Source organism: Lynx rufus, unplaced genomic scaffold (genome assembly GCF_022079265.1).
Source record: "Lynx rufus isolate CCGP_SWC_20201006 ecotype Redwood Valley unplaced genomic scaffold, mLynRuf1.p SCAF_8, whole genome shotgun sequence".
Classification (NCBI taxonomy): domain Eukaryota; kingdom Metazoa; phylum Chordata; class Mammalia; order Carnivora; family Felidae; genus Lynx; species Lynx rufus.
The window spans coordinates 81,992,494-82,007,804 of NW_025814896.1; the positions used below are offsets into that span (position 1 = coordinate 81,992,494).

The 15,311-nt window shown below is 34.7% G+C and overlaps 1 protein-coding gene across 8 annotated transcripts in view; it reads right to left on the reverse strand.

The window, feature by feature from the left end:
• VPS54 (VPS54 subunit of GARP complex) overlaps window positions 1-15,311 on the reverse strand; it is a 149,355-nt gene that overhangs the window by 14,416 nt on the left and 119,628 nt on the right. For 7 of the 8 annotated variants that reach the window (XM_047069653.1, XM_047069654.1, XM_047069659.1 and 4 more), the window contains 8 exons: window positions 13,990-14,119; window positions 12,407-12,588; window positions 11,603-11,715; window positions 7,894-7,957; window positions 5,333-5,438; window positions 4,298-4,385; window positions 3,633-3,754; window positions 3,446-3,526 (listed from right to left, as the gene is read on the reverse strand). In XM_047069653.1, coding sequence (XP_046925609.1) covers window positions 3,446-3,526; window positions 3,633-3,754; window positions 4,298-4,385; window positions 5,333-5,438; window positions 7,894-7,957; window positions 11,603-11,715; window positions 12,407-12,588; window positions 13,990-14,119 — 886 coding nt within the window. Of the gene's footprint in view, window positions 1-3,445; window positions 3,527-3,632; window positions 3,755-4,297; window positions 4,386-4,974; window positions 5,076-5,332; window positions 5,439-7,893; window positions 7,958-11,602; window positions 11,716-12,406; window positions 12,589-13,989; window positions 14,120-15,311 lie in introns of those variants that run through there. The other variant, XR_006960350.1, reaches the window with a different exon arrangement.

Here is a 15,311-nt window from a genome sequence, read left to right on the forward strand (position 1 = left end):
TCACTATCTTCCTAACATATCTCAGTTCACCTAACAATCAGTTCACTCACCCTGATTCATTGGCTAAATAGAATAACTTAACTTTGTTGTTATTAACAACAACAGCAAAAGCATTAGCATTCAACATTTACTAGAAACTTGCTATAGTCAGACACACGATAAAAGAAAAGTACCCCATGTATATTATCTCATTAATCCTCACTATAACCTTATGAGGCTCTATTATTTTCCCAATTTAAAGACAGAAACTGAAGTTAAGGAAATTAATAATTTTTCCAAATTAAAAATTTTCCAATTTTGCTTCAATGGCAAATATGTGACAAACATTGAATTTGAACTTAGGTCTACCTGACTCCAAAACCCTGACACTAAACTTCCTCCTTATGATTCTTACCTACATGCTGTTACCTCAGAGTATCTCTTTACCTCAACTTCATTTGCCCTAACCATGCCTATCTTTACGAGCAAAACTTACATGCATGCCACATCCCTAAAGCTTTCCCAGATCTCCCTCCTCAGCTGGCAACCATCTCTTCCAAAGCATTAAAAGCTTCAATAGCACAAAGTCGATTCCTTACTTGTGGCACTTTACATATTCTATTTCCTGTTAAAATTATCAATCTACTTTTCCTATTGGATATTTTACTATTTGAGGGACAATGCTGAAGATTTCCTAACCCTTCTGTATCCTGGTTACTTAACACAATTTAACTTCCTGAATGAATGAATAAGTGAAGGCTGGGACATTAGTTTAGTCAGTAGTACAATTACATATTAATGATTCATTCTACCCAAGCAATGGTACCACTACTTATTAGCTTCTTAGAAAGAGCCTATATTACTGTGTTATCCTTCTTTCTCCAAATAAAATTTTCAGATAAGAAAATAAAAAGCTAAAATTAAGAGGCTAACCCAACTCAAACATTGACTGGTATTTCAGTATGAATTAAAAACAGAGCTAAACTCCTGGGCAACACATGAAGCAAATACAGCAGGGAAGGGCAGAGAGACATGTTAGTACAGAGAGAATGTAACAGGTAATGGGAGAAGTAGTTAGTAGGAAAAATAGTAGTGAAAACACTAAGTTGCAAAAGTCTAGGCACATTCTTAACATTAAAAATAATGGGGAGCAGGATATTTAAACTTTATAAAAGACATAGGAAACATAGTAACTAAATGTACTGTGTAGACTATGTAGAGAAGCCTCTGTTCAAACAAGTTATTGAAAAAAGACATTTTGAGACAACTGATAAATTTTAGATAAGAATAAATATTAGATGATATTAAGGAATTATTGCTAGTTTTGTTAGGTATGATATGGTAGCATGAATATTTAACAAAGGGTCCTTTAGTTTTAGAAATACATACTATGTAGGGATGAAGTATCGTAATGCCTCACATTTATTTTAGCAAAAAAGCAAGATATGACTATTAAATATAGGTGATAAATATTTGCAAAGCTCATTAAATAATTATTTTTTATCAAAAAATTAAAAATCTAAAAATGAATAAAACTAATTGCCACAGGAAAATGTCTAGCCACAGTCCCAATTCTTGGTAAAAACAAACAAACAAAACAAAAAAACAAACAAAACTCTGTATGACCAAAATGATAGAATAAAGTCAAGGTTTTAAGAGTACTGGCACTTTTTTGGGTTTGTTTCATTATATTCCACAGCTTATTCCTAATTCCACTATTTAACATTGTTAGGTGTTTGCAGTCCTCTGCCTTGTTAGAGGGTAAACTTTTTGTTAAAAATTATTTTTCCTCCAGGTTTTTATTTAAATTCCATTTAGTTAACATACTGCGTAATATTAGTTTCAGGTGTAGAATTTAGTGATTCGTCACTTACATACAACACCCAGGGCTCATCACAAGTGCCCTCTTTAATACCCATCACCTATTAACCCATCCCCTGCCCACCTCCTCTCTGGTAACAGATGGTAAACTTCTTGAGAGTAGTCACATTGTTATTTATTGACTTTTGGTAGACAGAAGAATGCCAAGTATCAAAAAGCAAAACTGGTGAAACAGAACTGCTTTTGAATTTAGTTACTACTTGGCAACCATAAAGAAAATCAGAGAATTCCTAAACAATATTTCTTCTCCATACAAAACTAGAAACTAATGTAACAGGTAGAACATAATACAGGTATGTTTGCCCATGACTATAAATTCTTTAAGCTTCTTAAAAGCATAAAACATCTCGGTTATCTATCAGCCACCTCAGACATTCTCAAAGTGCAGTCTGGGGACACCTGGGAGTCAGATACTCTTTCTAGGAAACTGTGGACTAAAATCCATTTTCATAATAATACTAAAATGTTACTTTTTCACTCTCATTCTCTCATGATTGCAGAGTAGGGATTTTTAGAGGAGTTGTAACAATGTCATCATTCTGATGGCCAATGGAATGTGCGTTTGTGTATTCTTGTGTTTTAAATTTTTCTTAGTTTTAACGTCTAATATGGTACTTACTGATTGGTACAATTTGCATAAATAAAAGCTGTTTGAGGTCGTTGATTATTTTTAAGAGTATAAAGAGGTGTCTTACAACCAAAGCATTTGAGAACTATTAAACAAATGCAATCTTATTTTCCAAGCACTCTTTCCCCACTGTCACCTTCAAAGGTGCGAGTACATCTGTATCTGTGAATGGATGCCATTTTATCTTGCGCTTTTATGATTTTCATGTGCCTGCTGCTCCTGCCATCTCAGAATCCTGAAGAATGCAAATAGCAGAAAAGCATACCAAAGTGCCTCGTTTGATGATTACCCTAAACATACTCTTGGGCAAAACATATAAACTAAATAAACCTTCAAAATTTCAAGTTATGAAATTTCTGCTTTGTCGCTAAGACAGGTGTTAAGGAACTTAGGAAAAGAAAACAGTGAAGGATAGAGCAAAAGTGACTAAGGCTGATTAAGTAACATTTTTCTGGAAATACTCTCCAGTGTAATACAGGATTCATTGGAAACCAATACTTCTTTTAATGATCTATTAGGAATGGGAAGCAAACAAGAAACGGATATTGAAATTGATTATCTATGAGGGAAATAATACAGCACCTCAGACTTTGCCATTTCAGTCTGGAAAATAAAGAATATACCTTCCCACAAATAACGTATTTACTTTTTTCTCTATTTTGAACTTTGTTCTCCCAATTCTATCTCTGGAAGGCTTTCAGACTAAAATCTAGTTTGAAGAAGCTACATATTTGTCAATGTAGCTAACATAAAATCACTTCTGTAGAGAGTTTCTATCATTCTTAAAATAATCTCCCTCCTGTCCCCTCCCAACCCCCTAGGAGATGACTATCCACTATTGGGCAATCTGAACAATTTATTGAGTTTTTCTAAACCCTGAGGAATTTGATTGGCTAGACAACTGTGAAAAGGCACAATGCCTTTAAACATTGCCTAATAGTTTCCATAAATCATTACCTTGGATAACAGCTTGTCAAATAAGCTATCCATTATCGCTACAAGCTTAGCTGATATTTCAGCGATGTGGTCATGGTAGTCCTGTAATGAGACAGAATATTAAAGTCCCTGGAACACATCTAAAAAATATTTACCAATTAAGGAATTAAATTTACGAAACTTCAGTAGAAAATACAAGGAAAAGTACCTTAGTGATATGATCAAAATGCCTAAGCATGCTATACTGCTTAGGCTGTAGTCGAGCTTCAAAATGAGCCCGGATCACAGGAATGTAGTGCACAATTAACTGCAAACAACGTGAAGATAGAGCTGAAGATCCAGGCAGTGGATACATCACGGAGAAACAAAAAAGAGAATGTTTACTTTAATTATATATCAAAATAAATTTTAAAATGTCAATTTCATACAGACCCCAGTTTATTTCATAAATGAAGAACACAGTGGCAGAAAGCAACATTATTTCACTTAAATAATTTGGTACTGAATAATGTAGTAAACATGCTGCTTTTCCCAATGACCTCAAGTTGTTAGTATTACTGACATGAGGAAGCTAATGGGACAACGGATTCTCTTGTGACATTCAGATATCTTTCACCTCAAAGCACCTCATACACATTACATCTTAACATTTTCTATAGTGGTGCAACTTCCAAATAACTTATACTCATTAGAGTGGAAATTCCTCACAACATTTCCCCAGAAGCCAATTTTTCAATCATGGTAATACATCGAACAGTGAAATAACTTTAGAGTCTTTAGAGTCATAAAAACATCAGGTGTACTAAAAACACAATGAGTATAGCAACATCATCGTAAAATCTCAACATGTGAATTAAAAACAAGAATCCATACCCAAATTTTTTGTAGTTATTGTTTTTAATCCAACAACTTGCAGTGCACCAGCTCCAAGAACTAACTGGCAACTTCTTGAATTGAAGTACTAACAAAGGAAGGAGAAAGAAAAAGCCCAACAATTTATTAAAAACTGTTCTGTATATGCTGGCAATGTGTTTATTTACAGTTCTAAAACTACATTCCTCTTTCCTCTCATTCAAGGACCAAATGAATTTTCTAGTAGGAGCAACTAGGATCTATTTATGTAATGACAAAAAAGAGGCGAGGGGTGTTCCTAAATGATAATATTTATTGTCTGGTAGGAAAAAAGTAAAATTCTAAAAATAAATTGTTCAGAAATGCTTTAGTCTGCATTCATAAAACTAGCTCAGTTTCACTGAAACTAACATAACACTATATGTTAATTATACTTCAATTAAAAAAAAAAACTAGCTCAGTTTCTGCATTCTTATCAGAGGGTCCTATTTTCAAAAGGGTAACAAAATCTTTCTGGACTAAAATATGACAACTCAATTTGGGGGGAGAATTAACTGATTAGACATTTGAAAAGAAGCCTTTTCTTTATGCTAGCAGTTAAAAAAATCTGTTAAAATGAAATGGCTGAATAAAATTATCACCACATTTTCATTTCACATCAATGGTTCTGAAAGAATGATTTAAGAAAAATCTCTAACCTTAGTGAGATGAATTTTGTAAAGTTCAGTGAATTCCTTCCATGCACATTTGAAACCAGTCCAGGTTTTTTGACCTAAGTGGCCTCAGTCATGTTCAGCACCTAACGAACAAATCATCTCCTGTCTCCAATGTCATTAACAACTCTATGGGTATAATGAGGAATCACTAAATGCGAAGTGAGAAGGAAGTAGGTGGCCTTCTTCCAGTAACATGTTGTGATTCAACCACAATCAAATGTACAAAATTAATGTCTTAAAGAAAACTTAACCTTGAAATGTCTCAGAATTTGAAGATTAGTCATACTCTAATGAATTATTTCTTCCAACTATTTTTCCATCGCAGTGAAATCATACACACCTTCAATAAATCTGACAGACGAGTAAGCATGTCAGTAGTAACAGATGGGATATTATCCACACACTGGCAATATTCAAGGATAATTCTTATCAACAGCAATACAGTTCTATAAGAAAAGAAAGATGACCCAACACGCAGTCAAAACAAGAGAGTTAAAATGATTCAGCACATAAAAATCAATACTGATCTTGGTAACTGAAATTATGTGTTTTACATATAAGCGCAGCAGAGAGGGATTGAGGTGAGGCAAGAGAGATTTCTAGGGTGCAAAATTAAGGAGGAACTCATTTTCAGGGTCACACAATTGCAGGGCCAGCACTTGCATGACACTGAGAATGAGTACTTCCTTAAGTTTTGTGCTTTGGCACATCACTCTCTTATGTCACATTCCTATTAAGGCTCTTCAATAAGGCAGATATCCCATTCCTTGGCCAGAAACACTGACAAAAGTCCTACCCAGGATTTCTGAATAATCATAATAATAGTAGGTACTCAATCCTAAGTGCTGAATTAATGACAGGCACCTAATCATGACTTTCTTAGTGAGATGAAAGAGAAACTGTGGCTTCTAAGAACAATGGTATCTCCTAAGAAGTTTATCGGGTAAGTCACAAAAGGTTTTCCAAAGATGAGAAAGTTACCAGCTCATTAGCTGGGCATGTCATAGATTAAAGAGAGACACTACTAGGAGCTTAAATAAGGTTGAGGTTAAGGTAAATAGAGCCATTCATTATTGGACATCTAAGTTCAATGAGAGGCTTAGAAATGAGTGATCCATATAAAATAATGTTTTATGAAAGTCTGAAGGATACCAGGAAATAGTGATTCAAGAAGGAGTCTAGCCTTTATAACAGCTTCATTATTCTCCATATTATTCTCCATGCATATTTCTAGTATCTGCTTTACTGGGCAGGGGTTCACTATTTATCTTTTGTAGTCTTCTCTCAGAAGATAAAATATTTTCCCTTTAGCCAGGGAGTTAAATTTTGGGGAGCAGTCTCTTTGCCTAAAGAGCCAGAAAGCCAGAGGTGACCACTGCCATCAAGCAAGAATAACAAGAAAATGGGTAATTAGGGAGAGAAATCATAATTAGATTGAAGGGATAAGATTATAAGGTTGAAAAAATCTTTGCCCTACTAGAAGCAGAAAAGAACTCCAGAGGAGGAAAAAAAGGGAAGCTTTCATTCATGAAAGAGAAACAGACTGAGAAAATGCATCAATTCAATACATACTTTTTGATTATTTATTGGGTACAAAGTAAAATATAAATGGTAAGACATCACCATCTTCAAGTAACTCAAAACTAACCAGGGAGATATATACATAAATAATTTTAATATACTGAGAAAAGTGCTATTTTAGAGGCACAAGGAGTCTCAAGGAAAAGATCAATCATTCTCCTGGAGGGGGTGTGTATTTTAGAAAAGATTTATACAGTGATAAGAAACAAAAGGGAGAAAGAATCTTGGTCTTTATCTTGGGAGCTAGACCTTGACTCTAATCCTGACTCCATTTGGGTCATTTTATATCAACCACTTAAACTTCTGAGGATCAATTCTCTTAACTGTAGAAAGGGAACAATAATCCCTGAAGTGTTTATTTCACAATGTGGTTGTAGAGATTAAACAAGATTGTTGCTATGAAAATACTTAAATTATGAAGTGCTATTAAAGAATATTAAGATATTATTTTAACTACCCATTTAAAAAATGGCATGTAGTACTAGACAAACAAAACTGGAATTTATATTTTCCTTAGTTAACTGGAATTTGAAATACTGTCATTGGTAAAAAAGACCTAATGACAAATGATAACAGAAATAAGTGATAACAACTATCAACTTATTAGGTGCTAGAACTATGCCAAATGCCTTATATGAGTTATATGTTTAATTCTGTAATAGTTCTTAGTACTATTTTCACGTTTTGATTTACAGATAAGAGAACTGAGGCACACAGAGTAACCTCTGTTACTGAGCAGCACAAAGCTTCAGAAAAAGAAGACAGAAAGAGCCTGAAATATTAATAACACCATAAAGCCAGTATTCCACCCTTGGGTTGTATACCTCCACATTTCTTATTATACGAAAAAAATTTATCAACCCATTTCTTGTAAAGCCAGCAGTGTAGTCCCTAATTTAAGATATAGAATACTATAAAATATAGAAAATGGAGAGGAATCCATAAAATATCCTTTAAATTATTTTTAAAATTTAAAATTGTTAATCTATGGGGCACGTGGGTGGCTCAGGTGGTTGAGCATCTAACTCTTGATTTTGGCTCAGGTCATGATCTCACAGTTTCTAGATTCAAGCCTCACGTCAGGCTCTGTGCTGAGAGCGCAGAGCCTGCTTGGGATTCTCTGTCTCTCCCCCTCTCTGTCCCTCCCTGACTTGCACACATTCTCTGTCTCAAAATAAGTAAATGAAAAAAAAACATGTTAAAAAATTAATAAATAAAATTATTAATCTAAAATTTCCAATTCACATCAAGGGGGAACTAGAAGACCTATGTTTTATTTAAATAACTGACTCAACTAATAAAGAAAAATGTGTCACTCACCCAACGACAGCATATTGTTGTCCCTCTACAATGAGAACTTCAGCTGGTTTTCTTTCTTCCGTAACTAGAGAGTAAAGCAAATAACAAAGAGAGACATAGGAACAAGACTAAACAAATTATTAAAGTAAAAATTTAAACTAGGAAAAAAACGAAGAAGATAGTTCCAATTTAGGGCTGGTAGGGCTGGAAACTATCTTATATTCAAAAACAAATGTCTCCTTCTTAGGAAGCAATTTGGCACGGAATAAAGTATATTGGGTTTGGAATCAGAGAAATATGGATTTGAGTTCCAGTACTGCCAATCACGGGATGCAAGAACTTGTGCCAATTAGTTAACTTCTTTCAGTGTCAACATCTGTATCCATTAAACATGGATAACGGAATCTATCTTTCAGTGTTTTTGTTAACAACAGAGATCATGACTACAAACTGCCGATCCTAGGTCTGCCCTCTGGTAGATGATCAGTGAGTAAAAAAAAATAATATATTAGTTTGCAAAGGCAGAACTAGAATTTCAACTGGTTGTCTATAATTCTTAGATTATAAACTAATTCCTATACTCAATAGAGAGATATAATTTTCAAGACTTCAGTCCAAAAATTATTTTCAGCATGTGGTATTTCTTACCGTTATAAAACAAAACTCAGCATGTTGAAGTGAAAAGTAGAGTAGACTGGATTATTGTTCTTAATCAGCCAAATTATTTAGATTATCACGGGCCCATTATTATGCTTCCCCAAGCCTCAAGTCCCTTTGACTTGACATTAAATATCTACTTCCTCATTTCCTTCAAGGAAAGAAATTCAGTGTGACACAACTTCAAATTTCTAATCTGTATACCAGATTAAATTTTTGAAGATAGGGACTGTGTCTTAACCAATTCTCTACATTACAAAGAAAACGGCAGAGCATAGTAGTGAAAAGAAAGGGCCCTAAAGTCAGTCTGCCTGTATCTGGAACTCAGCTCTACCACTTCCTAGCTCTGTAACCTTAGGCAAGTTGCCTAATTTCTTTGCGCCTCACTTTCCATATTTGTTAACTGGGAATACTAACAGTATCTAGTTCACAGGCCTATAAATAAGAACGCAATGTGCTGAGAACAAACTGTCTAGCCTTAGGTAAGCATTCAATTAGTATTAATTGCTATCCATTAATTTTCATTTCCCCAATGCCTAGACAAGTAGCTAGTAACTCATTAATGAATGGTGGTCAATGAATGAATAATAACCAAGGATCCTTAACTTGGTAAGAACAAGTAAAATGGTGATGGACTTCTAATAGCATGTACTTTCTCACTCAGAGGAAAAAATAGAAGTCTGGGACAGAAATAGAGTTATAAAAGAAACCTCTTATTGTTAGTATCCTCCAAAGAGAAAGTGAAAATAAACAGTTCACTTTGGGGGTAAAAAAAAAGACACATGGTTAATTCAATCACTCTATATCTATCATTTTAGTTCAAAAATTGTTATGCTCGCATGAGAATGGATTGTAAAACTTTGAGCTGTTCAGGACAAAAACCATCATTGTCATCTAGCACAGCAACTCACAAAGTGGTAAGTCATCAAATATAGCTTGAAAGAATAAATGAGAGATAAATCTTACAATTTTAAATCGTGATTTAGAATAATCGGTGTTTTTCTTTCAATCTTTGCTACCTGAATACTTTTGCTTTGCTAATATCTTAAAATCAATTAAGATTATGACCGCCACCCAACACTGTTACCTACTAAAAAATGGTCACTAGGCAACAGAAATCTAGTTAATTCATTCAATTCTTCTCTCTGCTCTATATGAACTACTCTATTTTACACCTGTCCTTAACCCCTCCTCTCCTGTCACAGTGTGAGAAGAGATAGCCTTTCTCCTCAACTCTGGATTTAATTCCAGAGGCCCTGCCTTACAATCACTCTGCGCCACTCTTCCACTCTTATCTTTAACATTCTTTCTCTTTCTGTTAAGCACAAAAATATAATTCAGCCTCTCCTACCTTAAAACTCTTCTCTCAACTCCCTGAGTGGATTAAAATAATAATCTAATTATTCTCCTAGGTTTCTAGTGCTACTTCATCATGCACTTGCCCTTCACAAACAAACCTGTCGAAAAAGGAGGCTACATTTGTTTACAGGTCCTCACCTTTCAAATTACTTAGCACTGAACTACAGTCTGATTCTGTCACTCTACTGAATTACTATAATTGCAAATGACCTCCTCCATGTCAAACTAGTGGTCACTATCTGTATTTTACTCAGTCTTTCTCTTGTAGTGCAGTCACATTTGGTGCAAATGTGAAATACACAATTTAAAAATATTTCTACGTAAAAATATTAAAATTTCATGAAATGCATAAAATTTGAAAATGCATCTGCCTCCTCCATTTAAAATATTCAACAATTGGGGGGTGCCTGAGTGGCTCAGTCAGTTAAGCGTCTGACTTCAGCTCAGGTCATGATCTCGCAGTCTGTGGGTTCGAGCCGTCCCTTATCAGGCTCTGTGCTGACAGCTCAGAGCCTGGAGTCCACTTTGGATTCTGTGTCTCCCTCTCTCTCTGCCCCTCCCCTGCTCGTGCTGTCTCTCCCTCTCTCAAAAACAAACAAACATTAAAAATATTCAACAACTGGGGAGCCTGGATGGCTCAGTCAGTAGAGCATGTAATCTTCATCTCAGGGTAGTAAATTCAAGCCCCATGTTGCATATGGAATCTACTTAAAATTTTTTTTAAATTAGAAAAAAAATATTTGATAGTCTCACAATTTTAAATACGGTGTTATAGGATAAGTTGTACTTAAGTTTCCCTACATTATTATCATAGGACAGCTCTACTTTAACTGGCATACAAAAGTATCTTCCAGCTATTGTATTTCTTTTAGATGAAACCCAACAGGCATTTGATACCAATAAAAATTCTCTTCTTGAAACTCTAATTTTTTTACTTCTATGTTCTTCTGGATTTCTTCCTACTTCTCTGGCCTTTCCTTCTGAGTTTCCTGCATAGTTTTCTTTTTCTACACTTTTTTACATTTTGGTTTTTTTTTTCATATCACTACTGCATTAATTGTGATTGCTAATCCACATTTTTTTTTATTAGACTCAGCCCTTTTATTTTTATTTTTTAAGTAGGCTTCAGGCCCAGCACAGAGCCTAATGTGGGGCTTTAACTCACAACAACAAGATTAAGACCTGAGCTGAGATCAAGAATCAGATGCTTAACAGACTGAGCCACCCAGGTGCCCCTAGACTTAGCCCTTTGAAAGTAGAATTATAACTGTTATCTCGGTCTCAATATCTAACACAGAGTAGAAGCTTATTAGTATTCAGTGAATGAATACGTTTCTTTAAACAATACAGTACAGTGGTTAAGAACATAGCTATGAAATTATTATAAGGCAGGTTTCAAATCTCAGCTCATCATTTGTACAGAATTCTTTAGCCCCTGGAAGCCTTATGCCTCCTTGCTGTTAAACAAGGTAACAATAGCATCTTCATCAAAGGTTGTTATGGGGATATACTAGAATAATACATGTAAAAGCACCTGGCCCAGGGTCTGGCATATGGTTAGCAATCAATAAATATCTGAAATTATTATTACAAATTATCATACATAAGTTTTCCAGTCAATTGAGGCAGTGTCAATTAAAGAAATGTTAAGCATTCCTATAAAATGAATAAACAGTGTAAAACTGGAAGACAGCATGTGAAAGAATACACATACCCCCTGACTTTTTTTCAGGTAAAGCAATCTTTCCATCTGATATAGAATCAACAAGATCCTGAAATTCTGCAGGAACATCAGCTTGCTTCCAGCGCTCATTGTCTAAGAGGAGGCTATTCAAAGGGGGAGAAAAAAGGAAGATAAACTTTAACAATATTTCAACAAGGCACTTGGTTGACTCAGTCGAATGAGCATCCAACTCTTGATTTTAGCTCAGGTCATGATCTCACGTTTTGTGAGATTGAGCCCTGTGTCAGGCTCTGTGCTGATATTTCAACACGATCTTCTTTGGTTAAAAAGAAAAGAGTTGAGTGTGTATGTAAGACTTTTGTTCTCGTATCTTTTAGTAATAATAAAGACACTATATGTATCTTAGTTAAATTCAAGTAGATCTCATGTAAACAAGGCATTGACTTTTAAACAGTAATGGCCACTAGCTGTTGTTAGTACTAAGATTTATAAAATAAATGTATACCTTAATAAACTGAAATCATTCATAATGAGTACTTTCAGAAAATATTTCTTTTTATATCTCTTAGCCTATCCAAGAAGAGTAATGAAACATAATTAACTTTACCACTGAGTGGGAAAAGAAAAGCCAACCTACTGAGGATCTTTGTGACAAGTAAATAAACATTCTAATTCCACTTTGGAAAGCTGAGAAATGGGATTTTAATTCCACAGTCTGCCTTTAGTGGAAAATAAGTTTTTTAGGGGTTTTGGTTAACCAATCAATTAAATGTAATCATGTTTTGTAAAGGAAAGGGAAAAAACTGAAAAGCAGAATGAACATGGTAATGATACCTCAGCTTAGTTTTTCTCTCTTCATGAAACCTGTTTACAAATTTATTAGCTTGGCTCTGAAGTGCTCCAAGTAATGACATGCTTTTTCTTCCACAGATGTGTTCAGTATCTAAAATGAATGTTTCCATTAATCTAGAAAGTGTTATGAATTCCGTAGAATTTAGCTTCTCAAGAAAACCATCCTAAATTTTAAAGATAACACAAAAATCATGACAGAGAATTAGGAATAACATCAAATATGAACAAGCTATAAAACAAAATTAGTTTGATATGTTACTATTAATTATTTTAATAATATATTATATATTAATTCATGAATATTATCTTAACATTATTTTTAATGAAATTGCTCAATACCTCAGTCCCAGAAATTGAACATTAAAAGCTTAAAATATCCAAATTTTACTCTGATTCCTTTATAATACAGTAGCTCAAATAAATTCAGGTCATACTATAAAATTTTCACAATATTGGAATTCAACTAATTTTATTAACATATTGGCCAGTTATACACACATATATGGTGTGTGTGGGTGTATATATACATATATATATATACATATAAAATAGCATATTAACGTCAAATTAATTAAGGTATCATATTTCTTATGTTTTTTTTTTCAACGTTTATTTATTTTTGGGACAGAGAGAGACAGAGCATGAACAGGGGAGGGGCAGAGAGAGAGGGAGACACAGAATCGGAAACAGGCTCCAGGCTCTGAGCCATCAGCCCAGAGCCCGACGCGGGGCTCGAACTCACCGACCGCGAGATCGTGACCTGGCTAAAGTCGGACGCTCAACCGACTGCGCCACCCAGGCGCCCCAAGGTATCATATTTCAAAATTAAGTCTTTTAGTAATTTTTTTCAAAGAATAATAAATTTTCCTATTTCTTTCATTTGGATTATTTTACATTTCAACATCTCCCTAATAGGCCATACCAGTACCATTAACTTTATTAAGTATTTAAAATAAAGGGGCGCCTGGGTGGCGCAGTCGGTTAAGCGTCCGACTTCAGCCAGGTCACGATCTCACGGTCCGTGAGTTCGAGCCCCGCGTCAGGCTCTGGGCTGATGGCTCGGAGCCTGGAGCCTGTTTCCGATTCTGTGTCTCCCTCTCTCTCTGCCCCTCCCCCGTTCATGCTCTGTCTCTGTCTGTCCCAAAAATAAATAAAAACGTTGAAAAAAAATTAAAAAAAAAAAATATAATATGAGGGGGCACATAGGTGGCTCAGTTAACCATCCGACTCTTGATTTTTGGCTCAGATCATGATCTCACAGTCATGAGATCGAGTCCCACTGTCAGGCTCTGCACTGGGTATGGAACCTGCTTAAGATTCTCTCTCCCTCTCCCTCCGTCCCTCCCCTGCTCATGCTTGTGCTCACTCTCTCTCTCTCTCTCAAAAAAAAAAAAAATATATATATATATATGTATATGTATATATATGTATGTATATATATATATTTAAATAAATACATAATATGCATTATGGGGAACATAGTGACACAAGCAAGGATATGATTCTAGATCTTCAAAATAATTATACTATATATAAAATATCTAAAGCTTTATCAAACAATTAACCTTTGCTCTTGACATGAGAAACTTGACGGCTCGATCATGGCATATATCTGAGGCACTATACAATAACTCCTGGATATTATTTGCCAGTTTTTCTAGCTCTAAATCAGTTAATTTCATGTCTTCATTGACCCTGAAAATGATAAAAAAGAGATCAAGTCAGGGGAAATTGTGAGTACACTGTCTCCACAGGTAGCATATCAATAAAAAACAAAAAGCTATAAAATTTGCATTTGAGGAAGAATTCTGTAACGTATCAAATGCTTTTTTTGTGTGTAGTGAATCATTACTTAAATAAGCTTGGATAATACAAATATTTTACCCTAATCTTATATAGAAATAATTTTCTCTCTCTGCTGTAGCACGTTCCATACTTATTTCAGACTCCAAGTGGAAATTCTGCAAAAACTACAGCAAAAATAAAAAATTCTAGTTAGGTACAAGGTGGTAGCTTTGGCAGGCTGTACACAGGGTGCTTAAAATGACACACTGGAAGGAGAAAGAAGGAAGATTATTTCATGACAAATAGGCATTTTTTTTTTACTTATAATTATGAATGATAGTTAATATTCAGTTCAACTGAACTAATATTTCCTGAGCACTGTACTAGAGAGGACACAACAGGTTGCTGTCCTCAAAGAACTGACAAACAGAAATATGTATAAGATGAAATGTATTTTTTTCCAGTTTTGAGAAGACTTCCTGTTTTTAAACATTTGTTTTTCTTGAGGCATGTATAAAGACCACTGATTCCATACCAACAATTCAATGCAGTGCTATTATGAACCAAGTTTAAGTGCCTTTGCATCATTTCTCTCCCTTTCAATAGAATTAAAATAATTTTCAAAAGTCTTACAAAGAGAATCTGATGTATGTTAATTTGAGGCAAACCACTACCCTAACTGGGTTAAGGTATTAAGGGAAGTTATTGCCTGCTATCCTTCAAAATTATAATATCATTACATTTATTTACCGATGCTTTAAAGTAATAGAGGGAGGAACGCCTGGCTGACTAGGTCAGTTAACATTTGACTCTTGATTTCAGCTCCGGTCATGATCTCATGGTTCATGAGACTGAAGCATGCCTTAGGCTCCACACTGACAGCAGCAGAACCTACTTAGGGTTCTCTCTCCCTGTCTCCCTCTGCTCCTCCCCAACTCATGCTCACTCTCTCTCACAATAAATAAAAAATAAAATTAAAATTAAATAATGAAATAAAAGATTAATATTCTTACTCTCAGAAAAAGCAACTCATTTGGTTCTCACACTCCCAAGACAGATAGATAAATATCTACTTTAAGGATGAGGACACTGAATCTTTGAA